The sequence below is a fragment of the Oryzias latipes genome, chromosome 9 (genome assembly GCF_002234675.1).
Source record: "Oryzias latipes chromosome 9, ASM223467v1".
NCBI lineage: Eukaryota > Metazoa > Chordata > Actinopteri > Beloniformes > Adrianichthyidae > Oryzias > Oryzias latipes.
In genome coordinates this window covers 10174135-10201847 of record NC_019867.2, presented here as the reverse complement: position 1 = coordinate 10201847, position 27713 = coordinate 10174135, and the positions used below count along the sequence as shown (strand labels likewise).

At 40.9% G+C, this 27713-nt stretch overlaps 1 protein-coding gene across 3 annotated transcripts in view; it reads left to right on the top strand.

Moving 5' to 3' along the window:
• Positions 1-27713, top strand: part of grid2 (glutamate ionotropic receptor delta type subunit 2) — a 562418-nt gene that overhangs the window by 91551 nt on the left and 443154 nt on the right. For all 3 annotated transcript variants that reach the window (XR_002873852.1, XM_023958368.1, XM_023958369.1), the window contains exon 2: positions 1282-1437. Coding sequence is in view for 2 of the 3 variants with exons in the window: in XM_023958368.1 (XP_023814136.1) it covers positions 1282-1437 (156 nt within the window). In the remaining variant the exon portion in view is untranslated. The remainder of the gene's footprint in view (positions 1-1281; positions 1438-27713) is intronic.

The following is a 27713-nucleotide window of genomic DNA, read 5'->3' as shown; positions in this document are numbered from 1 at the left end:
AACAATGTTATTTTGGTTCAAAAACTTCTGCCATTGATGATTTTTGTTTTCCTACCAAATTTTGACCTTTCAGTGATCCGCTTAGAAGCTTTTTTTTCTTCTTTTTTTTTTTACCTCTGACAAAGATTAAAATCGTCTTTTCATAACTAAGGGATAATTCATCTGTTATGGTTGTGTAAGGAACGAGAAGCTGGATCATACCAATTATATATTGAAAGTTTACGCATTTTTAATCACGTCAGTATTTTCCATTTGAAGCTTCTACCTGTTTGATTATTTCTCTCCGGCAGTGACTGTTTCCTTTGTTTTTCAGTTTGACTTTATCTAGAGTGCTGCTCTTTGCACCATGAAGATGACACATATGCCTCAGTAAATTTGCCTTCTAAAGTATTCACATCATCCTATACAAAACTAATTACAGTCCTCTAAGTGTGGAAAAGAACAGCCCTCCGCCAGTGTAACTGGCTTATTAAAGGAATTGGCAACCTGTAACATAAACACATGCGCAAGTGCACATCATGCTATATGAGGCTTATTTTCTGGTCAGTGCTTTAGTGCACCGCCTTGCACAATTAGTAGCTTAATGGATTTCGGGGGCTAAACTGGGTCGAAATGAAAGGTAAGAGGAAAGAAAAAAACACAGCTAGAGCATGGTTAATTGAGTGCAGCAGTGTAAGGAAATACCAAATCTCTGTCAAAGAGTCGATAGTGTTTGTTGCCACCTTATTTTTGTTCCACAATTGCTGACAGATTGACATTTAATTGTACGACCAATTTAGCATTGACCACTAGGAACTTTATCTGGCATTACAGCTACTGGCACAAAAGGCTTCTTCTCCCGTTTCCTCTTTTTTCAAACGGCCTTTTTGGCAAAGTGAGGTTGACCTACTTGGACTGTGAACTTCAATGGACAATCTTTACAGCTCATTTCTCACTGGAACTTAATGCTGGTGAAATTGAGTGCACGTTTGGGGGGGGTCAAAATGCACATTTTCTTTTCGTATTCGCATAAATTGAATTGTTTGAAATGTCACATTTAGAGAACCATTTTTTTTGCCCTTTTTCATAATGATACTGCTGACTTTTTTCTCTAACGTTCTCAGCACTTATTGTGAAGGTCTTTGATTTCAATGTCTCCATGTTTTTATTTTTGTTGTAAAATAATTAGATTTTGTCATGAATAAACACATTGAGTCATTTAAAAAGTCTGATTGTTTTCGTAAATTGGTAAACTCGAGTTTTCTAAAGTACCAATCTGCTTTCTGTTCTTCTTCTTTCTAGGCGCCATCTTTGATGAGTCAGCGCGGAAAGATGATGAGGTGTTTCGTCTCGCTGTGGCAGATCTCAACTTAAACAATGAGATTCTGGAGACAGAGAAGATCACCATCTCTGTGGAATTTGTTGATGGGAACAACCCTTTCCAGGCTGTGCAGGAAGGTAGGATGATATTACCAGTGTGTGTATCGAGGTTTATCATTCCACACATCTATTTACACCAGCTGGTGCTGCAGATGTCCAGAATCCAGGCTAATACTTTTTATAAACTTCCCTATATTTAAAAAAAAGGAATTAATGTGAATATGGCAGATTACAGTCTGTCACGATGCATATTTAGCTTCTAAATTATTATTTTTTACTTTAGTAAAGAATAGATAAACTTAAAAGTAGCCTTTTGATATTTAAAAAAACAGATAGTTCATATTCAGCTCAAGGACTGTGGGCTTCCTGGTCTTGCAGCATTTTGCTCATGAGTATAAGATTTTTACAAAAATACATAAAAAGCTTAAATTCTCCAAGTTTGTTACATCAGTCCAAAATATCTTTCACGCAATAGCGCAAAAAAAAAAAAAAAAGAGTTGAAGGCTTTTGTTTTTTTATTAGTTTGGGTTAGGACTAAGGTTAATGTTAGGGCTAAGGTTGAGGAATGTGGCCAAGCTTCTTTTTGCTGTGTGACTTTGGGTTGAACTTACTGGGGCATCCACTGCTGGTATAATTGGTAACAGTTTTGAGCTTTTTTTTTTGCCCTATTTGGAAATGAGCTTTCTCTCTATTGAGTGATGAACTAAACAGTTTTGAAGTGGCGTCATCATTGCTTGGCAGCAAAATGTGCTCCTGTGAGATCATTGTTATTGTGTTTCTGTCAAATCACAATAATGCATTAGAAATTAAGAGCAGAAAAATGCCATACGTTCTGCTTTGATAATAATCACAGTTTTTAATTATCATTTGCCGCATTTGGCTGCAACATGAAACTAGATGTTATTTTTGTTGATTTGGAAAAACATGTTCTGTCTGCTTTACTTAATATTAATTCCAAATTATACCATGGTCTAGGTGAATACTCAATTCTGATTGGGTGCTGGATGTGGATTGAAAAGTGATAATGGACAGTGATAATGTACATCTAAAAAAGAAGTTCCGGTCACATAGCCCAAATCTTCTATATCACTGGCTTCTAAGAAACAAACTTCTACTTCATCTGGACAAAAACAACCTGTAAGAGGGTAACTTTCTCTCTGAACTGATGCTTTGTTTAACCTATAGTAACGATCAGCATAAAGATCGGTTTCTTTTGCTGCCAGACGGTGGTGTCGGCTCGCCGGTTACAATGACAACGCGCCAGACCATGCCTCCATTAGTCCGCTTTTTGTGAAAAAGTGATTTAAAGCGGAAAAAATAACAAGAATAAAGTACAAAAAATTGATTAAATATTTATTTCTTTAGTAAGTCACCATGCTATACATAAGTTGGATGATCCCCTTCAAAGTGTCCATTATTCGAAATTGATAAACTTCACAAAAGCAGGCTTCAGTGTTGTCCGTAAATTTCTAATAATAGACACCTGGTCGGGCATTATCCCTTACATAACCAACTCTATTGTGATTAAGCTGAATACAGTTTACAGAATAACTCAAGTATTACATTTAGAATGATCCATAAGTTCAGATAAAGCAAATGCAATAATGCATACAAATTGACTCCCTGTAAATGTTAAATGTTGCTACCAATCAATGTTAACAAAGTGGTCATACTTTTTGTCATTAACATTATATTGATGACTACACTTCAATTTTACCTAGATATTAAAACATGCAATTAAATCATAAATAAATTTATGATGCATGCCCCCCCTAATATCTTACAAACAAAAGGTTTTTAGTCATTAAAGAATGACACATATGCTTCCTTCTAACCCTTTTATGCATAAATATTTGTTGTATTTCCTATTGTCTGTCATGAGAGCAGCTTAATGTGGTTGTTTATCTGCCATCTACACAGTTATGTGAACTCATAATGACAGCCTTTATTTCTTTCTACAGACTCATAACATAAAATGTCTTTGTAAATGGGCAGAAAGGAAAAGAATGTGTGGGTGTATTTGACTGCACTGTGACATTAGAGGAAAAACAAATACAGAACATAAAAGCAGAGCAGGTATGCACATGAAAACCTTTGCATTTTTAAAATGACAATGATGCATATGTGAACCAAAACAAAATATTTTAAGTTCTTATTATCTGAGGTGTGGATCTTAAAACCATTATTATGGTTTTAAAATTATGAATTAGAAAATTATGAAGTCGACCTTTATTCCGAAAGATTTATGCTGGTGAAGATTCTGTTAAGTCATAGCATCTTGACTTAAAATCTTCATCCAAGTGACTTCATCAGTCAGATAGGATTTATAATAACCTACATTTTTGCTGTTTTTGGTGTAAGCATTTAAGAGAACAGAATACAATTACAATTTGTCTTTTCTCGGTTTCTCATTATTTCTAATTAAATTGTGATCAGGACCAGATCTAGACATTGCTTAATCCTAATTAAAATACCACTGGCAACGATTTTAAAATGGTTTAAAAGATGATCAGAGTGGGACTTTAACTTAATCTTCGCTATGTATCGTTGACAATTATGAATCTGTTTTGTTGTCTAATATCATTGTATAGATCTACATTTTTTCGGATTAATTTGTTTTTATATGTTTAAAATTGGGTCTGTACACTTAACAACAATGAAATGTAATATTTTTCTATACACACAGTACGAACAACTTTATCACAGAGCAGTGGTAATTTGCTGTTAAATCTCAATGTGTCATTCTGCATGTCCACAAACATGCACGTTATGTGAAACTGTAATAATGTTCCAATTACTAACTGACCTGTTAAACGAGTTTAGTTTAACTGGATCTGCAATTAAAAATATATATATATATTTTCTTAACTTGAATTTGTAAAAAAAAAAAAAAAAGGGCCATTGTTATCATGAATTTTCAAAATCATTACATTTAATTTAGATAAATAAAAAAATTGACATTAACGATGCGACATAGATTTTATCCTGTAATTTAAACTGATACGTAAAATGCTGGTAAAACCCTATTTTTCAGATTTATTTAGGGGATTTATTTATTTAAATTGGTTTCTTTCTTAGTTAAAAAAAAGTCCTTCATTAATTGATTTTTGATTTTATTGATTTATTTGAAGCATTGTAGTCAAAGCAATAAAGAATTTACACATATTTATCAAACTCATTACAGAAATTATGAAATGCATAGATTAAAAAGACAGAAAACAAAACAAAAACGTCACCTAAATCATATATGTTTAATTAAATACAGTGATCATTATATAGGTATAATTAGAGTTTGATTTATTGCTTGAAAAGGAGTGGGAAGAAGCGAGCTTATATAATCCCACCCCTACTATTATGTTTATTATTTAGGCTTCAACCCAAAAGTCAAAATTAGTGCCTTTCCATTAGTAGGCTAGAATGTCAGACTGTCTAAATGTCACCTGGATTGATCTGTGCTTCTTACCATTTTATTTCAGGAGAAGCAAGCTGCTCCTCAAGTGTCTTATTTTAAATATTAGTGCTGTGTAAAATAAAAAATAAATAAAAGCAACAAATGGAAAGAGACGTGACAGCACAGCTGAAAGAAACCTTTCAGTGTTAGCTTTGTGACAGAGAAGACCAAGCCAGCGGCATCTCTGAGTCCTGCAGTGGGTCACGTTACATTTGATGTAGAAGACACTTTAATTCATAGTGACTCACATGTGAGGAACACTTAAGGTGCAATGTAGGGTTCAGTATATTACCTAAGGGCCTTTGCCTTTAGACCTTCGAGGCCTTCAACCAAAGACAACCACTGTCAGACTTTATTCACTTTTAATTCTAAAACATATTCTTGTTGATTGTTAGTATGAAGAAATACATTTGTTTATTTTTATAGAATGTATTATTATCTCAGAGGAAAATAGGAAATATAAAGATTTGCTGGCATTACAGACTTTCAGTTGTTTTTTTTTTTTTTTAAGAAGCTTGTATGACCTTTCAAAAGCTTGGAATGTTCTTCAACAAGGAAACTTTAGCAAAATGCTTTGTAACATTTAATCCAGACAACGGCATTTAGGAGGTTAATGAGAGTATTGCTCTATACAAGCATTTGTAATGTGAGCTCTCTATAGTCAGCAGTGTGAATAACAGCAACATTAACCATGTGTGCTCTTTAAGGGGCAGATTTGCATACATAAAAGGATACTCAGTAATTAGCACCCTTCAGCATTCAGTTTTTTTTCGTATAACTTAAGTGCAATTTTCAGAAAATTTGCAAAGGTGGCACCTCATTAGGGAATCAGTTGTTGGGAGGCTCTTAAATGGTTTTTGTATGACGAAGAGCTCAAGAGGTGCAGCTGAATAGGAAGATAATTTGCAGATCTTCAAGCTCAGGAAAAAAAAAAACTATAGAAATAATGATTTGGTTAAGAAAAGAAGCAGGTCAGTGTGATATTAAGGTTAGGGGAAAATATGCTTTTATTTAAGATGGTCAGAATATCCTGATTTCTGCTTTAATGAAACTTTAATGAGTCTGTTTGATATTTTAACGGTCATAGAGCTATGTTAATGTATGATTGATGATATTATGTTTTATTATGAAAAGAAAGGTGGGCTAATTCTCTTCCCATATGTAATCTGACCTCCAGAGGTCCAGTTTATTCAACCTAGACAAAAACATGCCCTAAATTCTAAACAATGAACTCCCAAGCATCACCAATTGTCAATTTTCATAGAAAAAACCCACAGTGGTGCTTTTTTTTGCCGCGTAAAAGACTGTTATAGTGGATGCAATATAGAAGCCCAGGTCTAACCCAGCCCAGGACTTTGTTTCTATAGAATTATATCCAATAGAGAGAATTCTGAGGAATCGTCACTGGATAGAACAAACTACAGCTTCTGACTGAAGACACTAGCATTTGAAAGCAAGGTTGCTGATGGGGGGGAGAGTAATATATGTGTTTTAAAACATGGATTTTTGTGGTGCAGAGGGTGTAACATTTTTGATTCTAACAATATCATCTATAGCGACCTAATGGAGAAGAGTTTTAGCTGCAGGGGTTGTGAGATGTTAGATTATTGATGCACTTCTTTTCTCTTGATCTAGTTGACTGACAGTTTTAAGTAGGTATGTCTTTATCTTGGGTACCCCTGGATCCATGGATTTGTATCGAATGTGGCTGCTTTCTAGTTTGTTATTCAGTTACACCTGAGGGCTTAAGGTTTAGGTGACTTGTACCAGTCGAGTTCTTGGGGCCTGCCCTATCTCTTCCGTTTACGATTCCAAAAAATTCTTCAATATCAATAATGATTCTCTCATAAAAGTAGGATTTTTTTCTTCTGGAAATTGTTAAAGTACCTTGATGATTGAATTTATAGCACATCGGTTGTCAAGATTGTGCTTGTAGAGAGCTGTATTTGGAATATCTAATTACGATCCCTCTTCCATTAAAATTGCGTTTTTGGTGTTCTATCCCTTGTGCTATCTTGTGGGGTCCAGATGACCCCACTCCTAACGTTAATGTGCCTCCAAGGCAGTGATCTTCACTAGTGTCCATGGATTACATGAAATCCTCTACACCTTTGTCATGGTAGGGATAACACATCAATGTAAGGGTGGGGTCATCTAGACTCCACAAGATAGCACAAGGGTTAACATCTTCTTGTAGCATTTTTCTCATGATGGATGACCTACATGAAGAAAATTAAGATGAAAATTGGGTTTCTGAGGATTTCATGATTCAAATGGATCAAGACAGGTCTTTTTTGTGATGTAGAGAATGTCTTGGGCGGGCCAGAACATGGGATTCAGAACAAGAAAACCCTGGTTCAAGTTCCGACTGGGGGACCTGTAACAGCACACCTTTCTGTGTGGAGTTTGCAGGTCTGGTAGGCCCATGATCTAGAGAGGAATGTGTATGAGAAAAAAATGATGGTTTAAATTTAGTTTAAGTGTTAAGTGTCAACTCAAACATTCTAAGTTCCGATTAACTTATAATTCTTAAGTAAGATAACTTAAAAATATATGATGTAATCAGTTTCCTCATTTAATTTTGAGTTGACTCAACCTATTTGGGTTTACAGTGTGGGATATTTTTAGAATAGATCAAAAGATGATCAGAGTGGGACTTGAAAATAACCAAATTTCATACACCCCACTCCCCTAGCTTCTGTCACCTACATTTACTTTACATCTTAATCACTACTCCATATTTCTGTTTCCACAGTCCAGGCAGGCTAGACAGTAGAGTTTTTGTGAAGCAGGTGGAGCAGCGTGTGGTGCGTCTGTCTGCATTCATGTTTCTAGCACGCCTGCTCATGTCTCCACTGATTACAAAGCATTACAATCATCTAATTGGATTGCAGTCTGTGGAAATGTGGGAGTTGAGGAAGCGGGATGACATCACAGGAGCAAGAACTTCTTAAGAGGGCTTTACTAGCAAAGTGTTTGGTTTTTGTCAGTTAAAATGAACTTTTTTTTTTTCCCTTTTGATTTATGTTATAACATCAAAAGAATACAACAACTGCTGTAGTGAGGAACTGAACAACACATGTGTCCTTCCCAGTCCATATCCTGTTATCACAGTGCATGCAGTAGTGATGTATGTTGACACATTTTTGCATAGTGCATTTGTAATTGGTCTACATCATTCTGGAGGGAATGTGAAGCCACACATTGATTGGTTAGTTTGAGACATCACCCAAATTTAACATACACTTGGGTCCAATTAAAGATGTTTCAAAAGTAAACCATTTATCTTATTCTGGAGAAAACATAAAAACTCCAGGTGGGTGTGGGTTAAACGTTCATGCACATTATATTCTACCGTCATGCTGCAGGTGCATGAGATGCAGGTGTGTTGTACTACATTTTAATGTAGTACAACACACCCGTATGTCATAAGTGCGTGTAACTTACATTATCCTTGCAAATACTTTATGGTACACTTTCCACACACATGAGAATGGTACGTTCTATTGTCATGACATTCCTTGAGGCGACCCCAAAAGGAACTGCAAGACACGCCTGCACTCCATTTTAAGATGAATCCCATTTACGACCCTCCCGGACATCCCAAAAATGTGCAGCACCCATATGAGATGAGTCAAACACCTGTCCACGCAAGTAAGGCTTTACCCCACTCCATTCCAATAGCACCACTTTTCAAACATACTCTATATTGTTAATTTCCATCTTGTGAATACCAACTAATCTTCGATGCAAAGTGATCACATGACTTTTGGTGTTTTTCTAATGTTTTGCCAATCTGGGCCCCCAAAACCCTAATTTGCAGCCCGCGACTCATTATTTCCATACAAAATTTGCTTTTAATAATGTTTTAGTAAATATGCTTCCAAAGAAAGTTGGTGCTTGAGAGAGGATTAATTAAATTGCAAAATGGAATGTGTATCAATATGATTAAAAAATACTCTTCATCTTAAAGTCCTAATTGAAGTTTTAATGAAGTAGTCACTGAAATCTATATATAGAAGATTTTTCATCCTTAGAATTTATCAATGTTGATGCAGTGAAACTTCACTAAAGTCAGCATGAAGCAGAAGCCCTAAAGGTACAGGGGAGTGAAAGCCTGTGATGAGAATGAAGAAATCAGACTTTGTTCTGGTGATACGTGTACTGGAGTGATATAAACAGACTATAAGTCACACTGAAAGTATATGCAATTTTTCAGTCCAAATAGATCATGAATATGTTTTTTTATTCTTAAATTTTTTGTTTTTGTTTTGTTTATTTCTTTAGAAGTCATATTGAATAAATTATTAGACATGGATTTTCATACATTTACAATATCAATTTGTACAAACAAGTTAGATTTCTAACATTGAAACTTTTTCCCAACTTCTTAGTTTTTTGACACATTTGACCAAAACTAGTGGATGAACTCCTAAAAAAAAAATTATTTTTTGTTAAGAACAATACGAAACTCATAAAACTAATAAAGAATTCTTTTTTTTCCACCTTGCTAGCAAAATATATGTTTTAAATCTTTAAAGAATCTGTCTTTTTAGATTGAATTTAGTTTTTCCTTCACTTTTTTTGAGAAAATATGTTTTAAGGCATTGGGAAGTTGTTCCTAAACATTTGGGAATTCTTTTACAATATTTGACATTCCTACTAAATTATTATTGTATATTGACATATTTCTACTCTTTTATTAGAGATAGACCAAAAGAAATCCTACAGTTATTTGTCATCATTTTGGAGAAAGTTATTTTTTCAATTCAAACCTCAACTTTTTGCATATTTTTTTAACTCGTTCTCTGTGCTTCATCTCTGCGTTCCGTCATGAATGTTCCATCAACATAATTTCATTTACTCTTAATTAACTCAGCAAGGATTCAGTGTCTCGAATTACATGATGCATTCAAACTTAATTCAAAATAACGAAGCTGTTCATTGGTCTTCGTTAAGTAAATGCAGTGGGAATTTAGTTTTTCACTCTCACATCAGCAAGGCTTTGCCTTAAAAGCAAAAACTGCTCTTTAAGCATCGAATGATAGAAATCTCCTGATGTTCATGTTGCCTTCTGGTGAATTTGGACGTTTGTTTTAAGTTCTAAGCTACATTTTGTTGATACGGCACTCTACGTTTTTAAACACTTGTTTAAACTGTAGTTTGGTTTAAAAAGAAAAAGTGATGTCTCGAATTGATAATGCAAAGCATAAAGCGGCTTGTCAAAGATGGCTTTAAACACATAATGAAAAAGCTTTTATTTACGCCAAAGCCTAAGAAAACCTGAATTCTGTCATGCATCATGTGCTTAAAACAGGTTGTTTCACGTGTACAAATGCATCCAAGGCTGTGACTAGTGTTCACACAACTTAAAAAGGAAAAAATTTAATACATTAAGCGCTCACCAATGGCTTGATGTAAATATAGAATAATAAAGCCTTTTGAAGTTGAATAGAAGTGTATATTAATTTCAGGTTTTGTTTTACATCTTTGTATTTAACAGACTTGTCTGCTACACTGAAATACGACATTATTCACGTGTTATTCTGTTGTAAACATAGGTCACACATCCCAAAATGCTACTGCGCTGTGTCTTAAATGTTCAAAAACAATCTTGTCTGGTGGCATACAGCGGCATTTGTAGTCGGGAGGCAGCAGTGACATTTTTACACACAGCCGTGGAGGTTTCAAGAAAAAGTTGAAATTAAATGGCGACCAGCGTTTTTTTGTTTTGTTTAACATCGGTCAGAGGCTGCACAGGACTTGACGAGGGCTGTTAACATGGACAGGGGCCCGGCGATGAGCAGACGTCAACATGGCGATCCCGACCACTGTGGGTCCTTCATATGAATGGGGAGATGCCTTTGAGCCGGCACAAAACTCATCAAGGCGTTAATAGAACCACAGCGATTCCGAGACCTGCATATTTACAAATTACAGTCGATGCTGAGAAAATATGAATTAGACAGATCATTGTGTTGCTGAAATAATCACAGAAGAAGAGCAACGCGAGGAAGACAAAGTTGTTGTGTGAGGCCTTGGTTCCAGTGCAGAGTGTTGATAGGACAGTACACACTTACACTTTGTCCAATCAGACCTGCTGCTGGCTGCCACCGCCCAATTTCGGAATGATGTCATCCCCACCTGACTGTCACAGTCTACATTCATGAACGAGTTTCAAAAAAATTATCCGGCAGCCAATCTTGAAGATTCTGCCGATGCCTCCACATTGTGCAGAGGCATTTGTATTTGTGGCTAACAATGTATTTTTCCCCCGTAGTATAAAAGCAAATACATACTTTAATCTCCAAACCTCAAACTGACCTCTTTCCTACAGTCATGTCACCCAACATAGAAACCAAGGACAACAAATTTACAAGTGCCTTCTGATTTGGTCCCTTTGACATTTGAACTTTCCACGTTTCTGACCGTCTTTTCACATCGTTGTGTTTTCATTTTCCGATTAATATGCACAGAGCAGTCAGCCGCCACAGAAGCCCAAGACTTCTCATTTCCCAAGACCATTCTGTCACTCACAGCTCAGAGCGCAGAGCCTGCTGCTCTCTTCCCCTCACTCTTTCAATTTTTTTTGGTTGCCTAACAAACGACTGTATGCACAATCAAAACATCTCATTCAGAGACCATAGTTAAATTTTCTAGATTCTAACCACTGGTGTCTGAGACCCACTTCACTTAACTTTTTATGTTTTCCCTCTTTATTGAAAAGTGAATTAGAAAATTTCAATTAACCCCCCTTCTAATGGGAAGAAAGGGTCTCCATGGCAATGCTGGCATTTCTTCAGGAGCCAATATGATGCTTTTTGGTGTGTATTCTGTGAGCATTCATGTGTGTGTGAAGAGTCCAGCAGCTGACAGCTGGGGACCAACCAGATCCAACCAGCCTTTCAGAGCTTTCAATAACGCGTTTGTTTGTGTGACGTGTGTGAGCTCAGTTAGTGTTGATTGTTTTTAGATTAAAAAAAACAAAAAGTGTCATTTAAAAAGAATAGAGAATTGCATCTTTAAAGAAAAGTTTCCTTCCTGCTCCCACTGAGCGTTGACCCATGCACAGTCTTCTCCTGTATCACTGCTTGACAGCCAGCTTCCTTTTTCCATTATGGACCAAAATGTACCCTGACCGTGGATCTGGATCACCATGAAATCTGTTTTTCCATATTAAGCAGATCTTTCACATTCTAAAACTTTTCAAAACTGAATTCTTTTTTTTGCAGAATTGATGGACCAGGTAAGAAAAGATGAAGAGCTCCCACAGTGACACCACTCTTCTTTTTTTCCCCATCATGAAGCAACAGTTAATGAACTGGTATAAGATGATGTTTTCTTGCAGATTTTGAAAACAGACACGGGTGTTATTAATCTCAATCTAAACCTCTCTTCTACTTTTTTTTAATGCAGAGGTAACGTAGGAACAGCCTCATCCATACTTGATCTAAAATACCTTAAAAAAAAACAACAACCCACAAATCGCAAGTTTAGTTGTTTGTAACTTGTCATAGTTTAACTTTTATTGCACTGTTGTCCAAATTAAAATATTCATATGTGCCTCTCTGCCCGCTGTTGGGCCTGGTGCCAGCTTGGACCGGCTCCAGCCACCCCACAACCCTGAACAGGATGAAGAGAACATAAAAAATGGATGCGTGTCTTTGTATTTCTTCATCATCCTCCCTTGACGCATGGAATGGAATCATTCAAGTTGTGACATTCAAAATCCTCCCTTCTGATGATTGGTTGGTATTCTACCTGCCATTGGTTTTCTGTGACAGCGTTGTAGCTTCTCTAGAATATTTGTTACGGCAAACACTTTATTTCAGTATTTTAATCACGCTCATATCTTACTGTTTGGTAGATCACCCTTGTAATTATTTCCACTTGAATGAACACGCAGCACAGTGGCAGCTTCCTTTTTTTTTAAGGAAATAGTAAAACACGGTGAAGGAGAACATGCTGCATATTAATATTAATATCAGGCCTAGCTATGTTTGTCCTTCAGCAGGAAAAACTTTTTGTTCTTACAACATTTTGTTCTAACATTTCAACACACATTGTTATGATTTCAGCATTCCTACTTCTACCTTTTCAAAAGTTTGCTTCATAAAACATTTGAGCTATTACCTTTTGTTGCATCATAGTATTGTTGAAAAGCTAAGGTTTTTAGGTTCAAAAAGCCGTCTTTTTGTGGCATCTTTAAGTCATCGTTAGCCTTTATTTGTTACTTTATGTTCATTGTTGTCCTAAATCATGATGATGATGCATCTTTTTCATCAAAATTGGAAAGAATGTTGAGGTATTTCTTACTGATGTGGTTATAATCATCAACATATAAACTATAAAAGTAATGAATTTGCTTAAAGTTTACCTTAAAAGGCAGAAACTCAAACGAAATAATTAAAAGGTGTTTTCTTTTCCTTTTCGAGGTCACAATTAAAACAAATTTAAATGTGGTGTCGTGCCACTCTGAAAAACAGTTACTGAAATGGTCTTTGTGATAATTTCACACGCAAAAACATGTGGACCTCCCCCCCCCACCACACACTTGAACATATCTGCACACACTCACACACAAGGTATTTTATTTCCTCATGATTAAATTAAAAAAAGACCACTTTGCTTCTGCGTTAAGGCAAAAAAAAGCGTAAAAAACAGATGCCGTTGACTATGAATATGCGCATATTGTATTTACGTTAATAAATTTGCTTAGTTTATTAGTTCATAAAAAAACTCGTATTTATCGAAAAAAGAATTTTGTGCTTGGAGGAGGGGATTTTTGAGTCGTATCGAAATAGAGATGTTTAGCTAAATTGGAATGGAAAGACTTTTTTCGTATTAAATGAGTCACATGACCAACATCTTTGCACAGGCAGCCAGTTTGCATCAATTTTCTTAACCGGCTGGGGCCGCAGAGTTGCCGGAGACTGTCTCTGCGGGGGGAAAGAGGGATACACCCTGGACAAGTGGCCAGTCTCTCACAGGGCACATGGGGCTGGAGTGACCGCGCTTGCTGGCTGGACAGCAGACGCTGTGGGATGGGTAGGCAGCCTGCTCGGGCCGCCAACCAGCCGGCATAGCTGGAGCAATTGCGCTCAGTGTGCCGGATCCCGGGCTGCTGTGAAAAAAAAGAAGACATTTTTAAAACAAACTTGAGTTTTTCCAGTTGTGGATAATTAACAGACCAAATGACTTAATTAACTATGATTAAATAATTCAATATTCTCTAGAGATTTAAATTCAGAATTTTTGGTGAATAGTATGAATTTATGCCCGAGGAGCAGTGTCTGTAATTCGCTAAAGATATGGTCTGTCTATCCATTGGCTGATTCATTCAGTGTGTGTTCATCTACAAAACATTTAAGAAAGTTTAAAAGCTGCTGCAAAATGTGAGTCAAGCCCTCCTGCCAAAGTGCAGAAGCAACTGGGGACTTGGAATGTTGGGTTTATGTACCAAAAACAAAGATAAAATAAAATGCTAAGATATTCTGTATCCAAAAATTGACTGTTGAGATACAAAATGTCAGTTTTTGTCTGCTCACTTTTTACATTAGTCCACCCTTGTGGTACCCTATAGGGATATTACTCCAGCTTCACCTCTGACTCGAACTGATGTGCAGCTGACAGGCTGTCAGTCAGGCAGCTTAGTTACCCCAGTGAAGGAGGATGCTCAGAAATGGATGGAAATGTGGGGGAAACTGTGTAAGAGATATGAGAGAAGAAAGGGTTATCAAGAAAATGTCTACTGTTTCAATAGCAATTATTGGAACTGTTTGTGGCTGTCCCCAGGGGGGATGATTGCACTCATACCCACACGACACACACATCCCGATACACACAAACTATAAAGTGTCAGGGTCATGGAGAAAGGGTGATGGAGAAAGAGGAAGGGGGAGGGGGGAGGAATGAGCCTTGCATCACTGAAAGGCCCAATGCAGTTGCTAGCTGTAGATAAGCGCACAAAAAGGTATGCAGGAAGTGAGAGAGACATGCAGAGATTAAATCATAGAAAGTGAGATGCAGGAAGAAAGTGAGCAGCAAAATCAGATAAGTCTCACCCTATGTGCTTTAGGGATGAAAATTGGTGGAGGAGAAGGTGAAGAGGGGCTGTGGCTGGGGAATATAAGCTGCTTGACTTTTAGATTTTTAGATTGTCTATTCTTCATGCACTTGGTGCTCTCCTGTGTATAGATAACATTTGAAGTTTTCCCACATGGGAATACACAATCGCTTTACACATAAACAACACCCAGGGTTTATAAAGATTCTCTAAAGAGTGATGACTCCTTAAAATTGTCTTCATAAATATAAATAAATGTACTAAAAAATTTAAACATGTTTATTTGTTGATCAGCTTTTTTTTTTTTTTTAACAAATCAGCAATTTTTTATGATGGAGTATAAGGGTCACCAAAAAAAAGGCAATATAAGTTTTAAAGTCCTAAATTTACTACTTTAAAGTTGAGTTTGAAATTTACAGCATTTAAAGTCGCAAATTTACAAAAGTGAAATCAAAATGAGCATACAGTGCAACAAGTGAACCCAGCGCGGCATGAGAGCAGGCCAACTAAACTCAACTAAACAGCTAAGCTGAAAGTTTATTCAGAATGTTACCAATGTTTGGAAGCTCTTTTGTTTCATTTACAGTATATCAATGTTTCATTCATTGATGGGTGGCTTGCAGGATCTCTGATGAAGCAATCGATATCCCTGCAGCCGTCTACTTCCGATTCTATTTTCCTCCACCAAAGACAAGATCTCCTCAAGTCTGTGTGATGCTTCTGTCTGAAGAGGCCCAGTTTTCTGCATTTTCAATGTTTTCATGCTAACGTTACAGACTATTTTCATTCCTCTTTGTTGTTTGTCTTGAAATGAGACGTTTTCTTTTGATGAGGAAACTTATGTCAGACCATTTTCAGTCTCCTTTTCTGTTCCTTGTGCTCATGACAGTAGCATGACATAAGGTTCCAAATCAACACTTTTTGAACAATGTGTGGAATCACAAATTAATGTGCATTCCAGATCCTGCCGTTTAATAAAATGACACACAAAACAGAACTTTGATGAACCCATCTGAAATGCTTTGAATTACGTTATTATTTAAGCTATATTGCACCAGCAAGCAGCACTGGCTGTGGCCAGTGGTGTGTGACAAACAACACACCACAGAGGTCTGATATAGGTGTGACCCCTTAATTTCTTTAAATAACTGCCAAAAAATGCACCTCATGATTGCAAAAATGGAAGTATCTCCAGGAACTTTGTGAGAAAGTTATCTTTTACATCTTGTTTTTCCTATCCTTTTCCCTTGGATGTTTTACATTATGTATTTAGCCCTCTTTTGCTCTAAAGCCATGCAAACACACGAGAATTTTCTTTGGAAGTCTGAGTCTTTATGCCGATTCTTTTATAAATTTAACACTTCTCTTTGAAGGCCCAAGTCTGCATTTGTCTAAAGCAATTTTCAGGAGCTCCACTTAAAAAAAAAAAAAAGACTTGCATATCCATATTGTGCATTTTGTATTTCATTTTTCTTTACTTTCATACATTTAAATAAAAACCTAATTTGAATATGACATTCTCTTTGTCTGTTTTCAAAATGATTTAATGTTTTTGATATGCTGATGTCCGTATTTCAGATAAAAATTTTGCAATCTTGAACTTTCATAATCATCAAGCACAGAATATTTATTTTTTTCCTACTTCTCTCAGTGCATGCTGAAGAATAGGATGTTTGACTCCTTGTTTCACTTCACTGTCTTTCTTAGTCTTTGATTAAATTCTATCGCTGCCTATTCTTTCGGTTTCAGGAGACGAGACCGAGGAAAGTAGTGTGAGAAAATTTCACACAAAAGAGATGTGCATGGGATAAATCTCTGCGGACATCTCCCTTCTTTCCCCTTATGCAGCCAATGGGGGCTCAGAGCCACACAGGCATAAAGGACAGTGTTTATAGACAGGAGAAAGCACTTAGTTCCTCCTTCACACCTCTCAGCCATGAGGTCTTCAGAGAGGCTGATGGACAGAAGGAGAAACCAGAAGATGAAGTGAAGGCACATCAGGATAGAAGAAAATAACAGGGTTGGAGAGGTTAGAAAAGGTAAGTCGTGAGAGGGAAAGGCAGAGGTGTTACATTGTAGAGATGAGCAAAGAAGAGGCAAAGCAAAAAAAGATGAGCAGATGAGTGGAATGGGAGAAGAGAAAATGAAAGGGCTGAGGCAAAAGACTAGGATTGACAGATGATGAAAAATAGAGAGGCAAGAGGGGCAGTAAAGACATGACAAAGCATAAGGAAAGGAGACATCAGATGGGGGTAAAGTGAGGACAGGGAGGCTGAAGTTCACACACACTGCCAGTTAGTTTTGAAATGTGAATTCATGAACGCTACCTCATGAATAATAGGACGAAGGCATCTAATCTAATAATCGCAGTGGAAGGACGGTGAAATAAGAGGGCTGTACAGGTCAGGGGAGAGAAGCTGAGGATGAAAGAAAACTGTGGAATGTGTTTAAAGTTGACACAGAGTCCAATAAATTTCTGACAACCCTCCAAAAAAAAGGTCAGAGGAGGATGTTGAGTGAGGGCACAAGAGTCTTCTTTGTGACGGGGGACTGGTTGTCACTTTCCTTATAACAGCCACACTAGAGGGCGCTGGGATTTGATGCTGTAGTCTGACATTTGACAAAACACCCTGGCCATTTTGTAGTGATGCAAAGGTTGCATGGTTTTAAAATGTCTGCTTTTTTTTCCTAAAACTTAAAACAAATAATAATAATAATTATATACACCGGTGTCTTTGATGCTCGATTACTCTTTATTACAGTAAGTAAACTGCTAAAAAAGAATAGGATATCCGCTTCAAGAACAAACAAAAGCTTTCATCTAGTGTACAAATGACTCTTGAAATATGTTTTGATGACGGGCAATTTCCACAGGAATAAGAAGTGTGACAAATAGCCCTGGTTTCCCCTGAAAAGGAAAGGCTTGGAGGCACAAACACAACAGAACAAAAGTTAACTCACAGTCTCATTAGTTACTGTTTTCTACACAGATGACGTGGGATTTACTTAACAACTTCATATTTGACTCTGTGGGCCTTCAATATTTGCATCTGCTGATGGGAATGTCATGAAAGTAAAACAAAAAAAAAAAAAACTATTAACATGCAGAAGAAAAGGATTGGCTGCATGTTGATGAATGAAAATTGAGAGAGAAAGTGAGGCATAAACAAACAACTGTAGTGTATAACTCTACGTTCACAGTGGGCTCGGCAACGCAAAATCGAGCAACCAATTTTAATGAAAAGTCTGTTACTAGTTAAACCAGTTGAACTTTGGCGAATCGGGGACTTGGATTTGGTAGTGGCGTATAAACAGCATTCTTTTTAATTCATGGAAGAGCCAACCACTTGCAAATTGATCATGGAGGAGAAATCTTGCGATTTGTTAATTATGACACCAAGACCGAATCAGAAATTTCCTCCTCTACTCCATCAGCTTCTCCCTCTCCATACGTTTATCCCTCCAAGCAGACAGATTTAAAAAAGAATAGTGTCTTCTAAATCGGATGTTACTACCACTTGATGAAGTCATCAATAGTCGCAAGTCATCAACGTGCTAACTTTAAAAAGTCATGCAAAAACAAAATACTTACATTTAAATGTAAACTTTACAGCACACCCACATGAAGAAATGAGTTTCTCCTCCGCACCACGGCGCGACGCGGATCACCCTCCCGACGGAGGGACAGCCAGCCTTAAGTCGCTACAGCTCCTTAAAAAAATAAGTTCAGAAACAACTACAGCTCCAAATGCCCCTACAACTGGAGCAGTAGGGAGGAGCCATAGGGGTAGTGGAAGAATTTGGATTCGGCCCAAGTGTTTCATATATCAGAATAGAGCGGGGGGAAAAAAAAGCCTGGAGCAAGATTAGCATTTGATTATTTTGCATAGTTTTGACATTTTGCACCTTTTCTAACTGTAAGTACATGCGCTCATATTGTAGTGAGCACCACACGTTAAATGCGTAGTCAAGAACCCACGTTCAGCGTGTACTTGAATGCCCCACACATTGCCGGTAATTACGTAACATAAGACATGGGACATGACGTTAGTGCACTTCTATGAGTCGTCTGTTGAGCACATACGTCTCATGTGCATGTCAATCTTCCAACCATCTATGAAGATTTCACCCAAAACTCCCTGTGGGGTGGTACAACGCCTGGTGTAAACTTCTAAAAGGGAATAATTTCAAGTCAAATAACCTCATGTAGCCACTAATTCATTCATATTTTATTACTGTTCTGTAGAGACTACAAGCACTTAATACAAGAGTGTTTTTTGCACCCCCAGAATGTTTTCCTGCACTCTGTCCTCAGAGGATGTCAGTCACCTTTGCTGGCTGTCCTAATTCATTTAGCATTTTAGCACCTTAGGGTTCAGCGCCAGTCTGACATGCCAGGCTGTTTATCCTCAAAAAGCAGACACAGTGTGTTAGTTTAGCATTTGATTTTTTAAACAGTGCTGTGACATATTGCAACCCAGAAAATGTTTTTTTTCCTTTTTTCTGTTAGAGAAATTCTGATAAATTAACCCTAATTTTTAAACCAAGAAGATTGTCAAGAAAAGGCAGATCTTCTAAACTTTATGCTAGAGTAACAAGGAACAGACTGCAGAGAAAGCATTCAGTTTGGCAGTAGTGTTAGAAAATTGCTTTACACTTTTGGGAGCGTGAGAAAAACATCTTTTTGTAAGACAATGAATTCTACCCTTTAAGAGATATCAATAGATCTCTTTTAAATGGCATAAAAATTGTCATGATCGGACTACTAGGGAGACCCAGATGCTGGAACCCGGAAGAAACTCAGGAAGGCGTTGTATTTAACAGGATGTTTTAATTATAGAAGTCAGGGGACGTCGTGGATGCAGGAAACTGCTGTGGCGAGGTGGAGCGCCGAGGACGGCGTTCACAGTCCGTGACGTGGTGGAGCGCCGAGGGCGGCGTGACCGGCTTGAGGCGAGACGTGGACGCTGAGGACAGCGTAATCAGCTTGAGGCGAGGCGTGAACGCTGAGGACAGCGTAACCAGCTTGAGGCAAGGCGAGGACGTCGAGGATGATGTAATCAGCGTGGAGCGAGGAACCAGCGTGACCAATGGAGTGAAGACCTGAAGACGTGAGACAGACGGTAAGTACAAGCTAGGATTACTAAAGCGAGAGTAACTTAACTTGAGGCCAGGCGTGATCACCGGAGTGAGTATAACGGACTGGCGTAGTATGCTGGGATGGATCTCCTTAAGAAGGTCTGCCAGGTGATGAGATGATGCAGGTCAGCTGGTTCCAGTGAAGGAGCAGGGAGGGGAGGAGTAGCAGCCGGAGGAACCGTGACAGTACCCCCCCCTCAACGACCGCCCCCAGGCGGTCCCGGACGACGATCAGGGTGGTCCCGAAAGAAATCGTCAATGAGGGTACGGTCCAGAATGAGGGAGCGGGAGATCCATGAGCGCTCCTCCGGACCGTAACCCTCCCAGTCCACCAGAAACTGGAAACCGCGCCCCCGGCGGCGGACGTCCAACACCTTGCTGGCGGTGTAGGCAGGAGCGCCGTCGATGACCCGGGCGGGCGGTGGGGAAGCGGACGGCGGGCACAAAGGACTCTCCTGGACAGGCTTAAGCTGCGAGACATGAAACGTGGGGTGCACCTTAAGCGCCGCCGGGAGCCGCAGCCGCACACAGGAGGGGTTTATGACCCTCTCGACGGGGTAAGGTCCAATGTAGCGTGGAGCCAGTTTACGGGAGGTGGCCTGGAGCGGTATGTCCCGTGAAGACAGCCAAACCCTCTGTCCCGGTTGGTAGGCGGGGCTCTCCACCCTGTGGCGATTAGCGATCCTGCAGTTCCTCTCTCTAGTGCGCAGGAGAGCGGCCCTGGCCTGAGTCCATATACGCTGGGCGCGTCGCAGGTGATGCTGAACCGACGGGACCGCCAAGTCCAGCTCCTGGGAGGGGAACAAGGGTGGAGAGTATCCGAGGGACGCTTCAAACGGGGACATACCGGTAGCAGCAGACGGATGGCTGTTGTGGGCGTACTCGATCCATGCCAGGAATGAAGACCAGTTGGAGGGGTTTTGGGCGGCCACACAACGGAGGGCGGCCTCGAGCTCCTGGTTTGCACGCTCCGCTTGCCCATTTGACTGGGGATGATGACCGGATGTGAGGCTAACCGTGGCACCCAGAGCAGAACAGAAAGCCCGCCAGACCTGGGATATGAACTGGGGCCCGCGGTCGGAGACAATATCACTGGGGATGCCGTGATGCCTGAATACCTCTCGAACCAAGACGTCAGCCATCTCGGTGGCCGTGGGCAGCTTGGGAAGGGGAATGAAATGGGCAGCCTTGGAAAAACGGTCGACAACTGTAAGAATGACGGTGTTATCCTGAGAGGCCGGCAACCCAGTGATGAAGTCCATGGCGAGATGGGACCAGGGCCGCTGCGGAACAGGTAAAGGCTGGAGGAGACCAGCAGGCGGCGAGTTGGAAGACTTAGAGCGGGCGCAGACGTCGCAAGCCGCAACGAATTCCCTCACGTCCCGAGCCATGGAAGGCCAGAAAAATCTACGTTGCACGAGCCTCAGGGTTCTATGAATGCCGCCATGGCAAGCAATACGCGACGTGTGCCCCCAAACCAGGACATCCGAGCGGAGGGAGGAGGGGACGTAAAGAGTTCCAGGGGGGGCCGGAGGATGGTCAGGTTCCTCTCCCTGAGCTTGGATGACCCTGCTCTCAATGTCCCATGTCAAATTACCCACAATACATGTGGGGGGAATAATGGGAGAGCTGTCCTGGTCATCCCCTGAACAAAATAAACGTGAGAGGGCGTCTGGTTTAATGTTCCTGCTACCCGGCCGGTAGGTGATAGTGAAATCAAACCTGTCAAAAAAAAGGCACCAACGGGCCTGACGTGAATTAAGGCGTTTAGCTGTACGTAGGTAGGCGAGATTTTTATGATCCGTCCAAACGATGAACGGATGTTCAGCCCCCTCGAGCCAGTGACGCCATTCCTCCAGAGCGAGTTTAATGGCGAGGAGTTCGCGGTTACCGACGTCATAATTTCTCTCCGCCGTAGAAAGCTTCCTAGAGAAGAACGCACATGGTTTCAGTTTCCCCGAGCCAACCTCCCGTTGGGAAAGAATCGCTCCCACACCATAATCGGAAGCGTCGACCTCGACAACGAACTGTCGGAGAGGATCAGGCTGTGTTAGAATGGGAGCGGAAGTAAAGAGGTGCTTAAGTCTAGTGAATGCGGATTGAGCTTCGGGGGTCCAGAGAAGCGGTTTAGTAACGGAGGTGAGTTGAGTCAACGGAGCGGCAATGCTGCTATAGTTCCTTATGAAGCGACGGTAGAAATTTGCGAAGCCGAGGAACCTCTGAAGTTGTTTACGGGAAGTGGGAGGTTCCCAGCTGGTGACGGCCGCGATCTTGGCCGGATCGGGGCGAATGTTACCAGAGTCAATGATGAAACCCAGAAATGAAATGGTGGGTACATGAAACTCGCACTTTTCGGCTTTAACATATAGTCGGTTCTCTAAAAGCCGTGAGAGAACCTGGCGGACATGGTGGGTGTGTTCATCCAGATCGCGTGAATAAATAAGGATGTCGTCAAGGTAAACAAAGACGAAGCGGTTCAAAAAATCACGAAGAACATCGTTAACGAGATTCTGGAAGGTAGCAGGAGCGTTGGTGAGCCCAAAAGGCATCACCAAATACTCGAAATGACCGAGTGGGGTGTTAAAGGCGGTCTTCCACTCGTCCCCCTCCCTCATGCGAACCAAATAATAAGCGTTACGGAGGTCCAACTTGGAAAAGACTCGAGCGTCCTGAACAGAATGTAGAGCAGAGTCAATAAGCGGAAGGGAATATTTATTTTTAACAGTAATTTGATTGAGGTCGCGGTAATCAATGCATGGGCGCAAAGTTCTGTCCTTCTTCTGGACGAAGAAGAACCCCGCACCGACCGGAGAAGATGAGGGGCGAATATGACCAGCCGAGAGGGCTTCCTGGATATATTTTTCCATTGACAGTTTCTCAGGGCCTGATAAATTAAATAGCCTCCTCTTAGGCAGCGTAGCGCCTTTAACTAGTTCGATGGAACAGTCGTACGGCCTGTGGGGAGGAAGGGAACCAGCCCTGGTCTTACTGAAAACAGCCCCAAGATCGTGGTAGCACGGAGGAACCCTAGAAAGATCGATCTCCTCAGGATCTGGATCACAACGAGGAGAAACCGAGGGTATGGCGGAACGAAGACAATTAGCCATGCAGGTAGTGCTCCAGTTGGTAACGTGGAGATTAACCCAATCGAACTGGGGGTTGTGAGCGCGAAGCCAGGGGAACCCTAGAATGATGGGAGACTGGGGGGTCTTGGTAATGTAAAACTGAATGAGTTCGTGATGATTACCAGACGTGATGAGACGAACGGCCTTAGTACGGTGGGTTATGTGAGTGAGGACCTGACCACCCAATCCGGCCGCCCTGACAGGGATATCCAAAGGTTCTGTGGGAATGTTAAGCTCAGAAACAAGACAGTCATCAATGAAACTCTGCTCAGCTCCAGAGTCGATAAGGGCTCTACCTTCAAAAACACTAGAAGAAAAACTTAACTTGACAGGTAAATAAAGAAAAGGTCTCTCGGTAGAGAGAGAAGATTGACCCGCCCGTGGCCTGCCTTCTAACGGGGGGTTCGGGAGTTTAAACGAAGCTTACATTGATGAACGAGGTGACCGGTCTGGCCGCAATAGAAACACGCCCCCTCATCTCTTCGTTTCTGCCGCTCCTCAGGGGTGAGTTTAGAATGTCCAATCTGCATTGGTTCCTCTGTGGAGAGTCCGACAGAATCGTGAGACATAACATGAACATAGTTAGCAGCAGGGAATGGAGGAGAAGCACTGGTAAGGAGTCTCTTGTCTTGACGGGGGCGCTCAGCATGACGTTCACGGAGACGCACGTCGGACCGCAAGGCCGCGGTGACGAGCTCTTCAAAAGAGCTAGCCTCGGGTTGCGAACATAAATGGTCTTTGATCGAGTCATTAAGGGATTGGTAGAACACCCCTTTAAGGGCTATATCCGGCCAACCCGCCTCCACAGCTAGAATCCGAAAGTCTATTAGATGGTCACTCACGGATCTGTGGCGTTGTTTGAGGGCTAGCAGTCGGCGGGTGGCCTCCTCCTCCTTGCGGGGTTGGTCGAAAACCAGCCGGAACTCGCCTAAAAAGCGTTCGAAAGGAACTTGAGAGATGGGATTAGCGGTCAGGTAAGCCTGAGCCCATTGAAGCGCTTTACCCCGGAGAGAGTTCACTATAAGGGTGATTTTGCTGTGGTCTGCATGATAGTGCCGAGGTGCCTGCTGGAAGATCAAACGACATTGCAGGAGGAATCCCCCGCAGGCTCCTACGTCACCCAGGAAAGGCTCAGGAAGGAGCCGGATGTTTTCGTGAGCTGCTTTGTCTGTAGCGGGGCCCGGGCTTCCGGTGGCGGAACCCGTGTTGCTGGCTGAGGCGTTAGTAGGTCCTCGGGAGGTTAAATCCGTCAGAGCCAGAGAAATACCGTCCAAGCGACGGAAAAGATCCTGCTGGGCGGCGGCCATCTGGTTGAGGGATTCAGCTTGCCGTCCCAGAGCGATGCCTTGGTGAGTGACGGCCAAGCGGAGTCCCTCCGGGTCAGCTGGGTCTGGGTAATGGCCAGTCCGTTCTGTCATGATCGGACTACTAGGGAGACCCAGATGCTGGAACCCGGAAGAAACTCAGGAAGGCGTTGTATTTAACAGGATGTTTTAATTATAGAAGTCAGGGGACGTCGTGGATGCAGGAAACTGCTGTGGCGAGGTGGAGCGCCGAGGACGGCGTTCACAGTCCGTGACGTGGTGGAGCGCCGAGGGCGGCGTGACCGGCTTGAGGCGAGACGTGGACGCTGAGGACAGCGTAATCAGCTTGAGGCGAGGCGTGAACGCTGAGGACAGCGTAACCAGCTTGAGGCAAGGCGAGGACGTCGAGGATGATGTAATCAGCGTGGAGCGAGGAACCAGCGTGACCAATGGAGTGAAGACCTGAAGACGTGAGACAGACGGTAAGTACAAGCTAGGATTACTAAAGCGAGAGTAACTTAACTTGAGGCCAGGCGTGATCACCGGAGTGAGTATAACGGACTGGCGTAGTATGCTGGGATGGATCTCCTTAAGAAGGTCTGCCAGGTGATGAGATGATGCAGGTCAGCTGGTTCCAGTGAAGGAGCAGGGAGGGGAGGAGTAGCAGCCGGAGGAACCGTGACAAAAATGTTGTTGATGACGGTGGAGTCACAATTGAGTTTTGTGTTCATCTGAGTAGTTTCAAACAGGTGAATTCTGAAAAAATAAATGACCAAAAAAAACTTTTTTGAAAACAATTGATTCTGGCTTTGTGAAGAAAACATTTGTCATTTTCTTTGACGGAGGGTACATTTAGACTGGATACATTTAGTTTGTTTGAATTGAAATAGAGTTTGTTTCCCCCAATAAACCAGAACAAATTTTTAGTGTGAATACACTGGAGCCAGTGGTTCCTAGTCCAGGACCAGGAACCACTCTCTGGGGTGGTCTCGGTTAGTTTCCTACCGGACTGAGCTCTGATTCGCTCTGAGTTTCCTAAGTCTGAATATGCTTCATGCTCGGAGTGGAACAAATGAACCCAAACGGCCCCCGTAGCCGTGTGTAACTCTGTAAACAGAGAGCCGCGGATAAACTTGGAGCAGCAATGCAATAGCAACTTATTAAAATTTGGTCGGATGAATGCAGGCTCGGCAAAGCAATTTTAATGTGATACACATTACTTCTCACACTGTTTTCCTGACAATCTGTATGCCATAAACACTTATCAGTGTACCTTCTTATCTGACGTCTCCTTAGCAGCTGCTTTGCAGCATGCCTCAGCCGTACCAAAGCAGCAGGTTCAAAGTCTTGGACCTGACATTTAAGCAGACGTTCAAAACTAGTCAGCGAGAAACAAAGTATGAATTAGTGAACTATCCTGACAAGGATTGCAAAGCGCAGAACTTGCCTAATGTCTGCCTCCAGTTGCTTCGTCACAACCTCATAATTCCTGACAAATGAGTAAAGAGATCTCTAGTTTTGTTTACAGGCTTTAGTCCAAAACAGAAATCTCAGATAGACGCCAGTTTGAATACAGACCCCACATAAGGTTCGGTTCTCGGTCTGGTTCATATTAACCCTTGTACTATCTTAGATGACCCCACCCTTGCATTGACGTGTTCTCCCTACCATGACAAAGGTGGATAAGGGTGGAAAGATTTCATGTAATCCATGGACACCAGTGAGGTTCACAAATCATTGAAGAAAAAAGGTTCAGCGCACTGTCTAGTGGGTCTAGATGACCCAACTCCCAACGTTGTGCCTAGGATAGCACAAGGGTTCCGCCGATGATTTTCCCAGTCTGAATATACCCTAATTGAAAAATGTCTGACCATTGACTGCATATGAGAACTGGACCAAGTGAAGGTGATGTCACCCATGAAAAATGGCTCCAAAGAAATGAAGTTAATTCAGTTGCTATTATGTCGAGATGAGAATGTTGCCATGTTAAAGAAAGCGTAAGTAAGCAGTGATTGGCCCAAGTTGGTCTGAGATGCCATTTCTATGGCAACCACACTCGCCAATCAGAGGTCAGCTTAAGTCCACACCCCTACCACTTGAATGTAGACCTAGGAGAATCCGTCAACACATTTTTTGAAAGTTCGACTTGAGACCACCTGCTTTTATTAAGGCACCAGAGCAAAAATGGCTGACAGATAGAATAACAGTAGTAATAGCTGTGTATTTCTCGGTAGAACTCTATAGGTTTTTTGCTTTTGGTGACTTTGTATTTGGAATGCGTGGGGGGAGGTGTTATTCAGTCCATTTTTCAGTTCTGCCATAATAAATTCTCAGTTCTTTGGTCATGACATGATAAACAGATCATTAAGACCAGCAATACTTCAGTAAAATTTCAGAAAAAAGTGTATTTTTTGAGGTGAAGGATACTGCGTTTAGCTACAAACAACAATGTTCCACCTTATTTTGCAGATGTGCTGCTAAAACCAGATTTGTGTTTTCCTCGTCTTCAATAAAGGGAGTAGCTAAATCGGTATTGTCAAGTTTCACTGCAGCGAGAAGACCTTTTTAGCTAGAATTTACATCAGCAGGACAAAGTAGTTATTTCTTTCCTTTAGGAGATATGCTGACAACACAGAGGACGCTGTAAATGGCCAGGTATACTGACAGTTTGCATTGGTAAAAACCATGTTTTTGTACTAAAAACCTGCTGCTGGGATTTACTTAAGAAGCACTGGGAGAAGTTAATGTCTGAATACAGGGATTTTTGCGCAGTTGTCTTCTTGCATATTTATGGGGGGGATTTCCTTCTGTGTTAAACGGCACCAAAGAGCCAATCCCAGCTTTCTTGCCATAACATGCAGGGTACAATGTGCATGATTTGCTAGTCCACCACAGGCTATTATCTGTTTAGATTTTTTCTGTTAAAAAATGTCAAAACTACTTCTAGCGGGAACAATGCTCCAGAGAATACAGATGTTTAAACTTTCTCCTATTGACTAATAAAGAGAGTTGCTCTAGCTTTAACCTTACATGAATGGCTAAAATTATGTGTCACAAAAAACTGCCAACCAGTTCTCACACTCTGCACTGCTTAATTGAATCGCACCCTTTAGACAGTTTTGTTCACTGAGTGTGTAAGTCAAAGGAAGATCAAGGCAGCAAGGGACCAAGCCAAGATAGAGACAGCATGCATGTGGGGGGATGTCTGTATGTTAGGCAGTATATGCAGTGTCTGTACATCTCTGAATGCAAATTTAGGTTTATCTGCT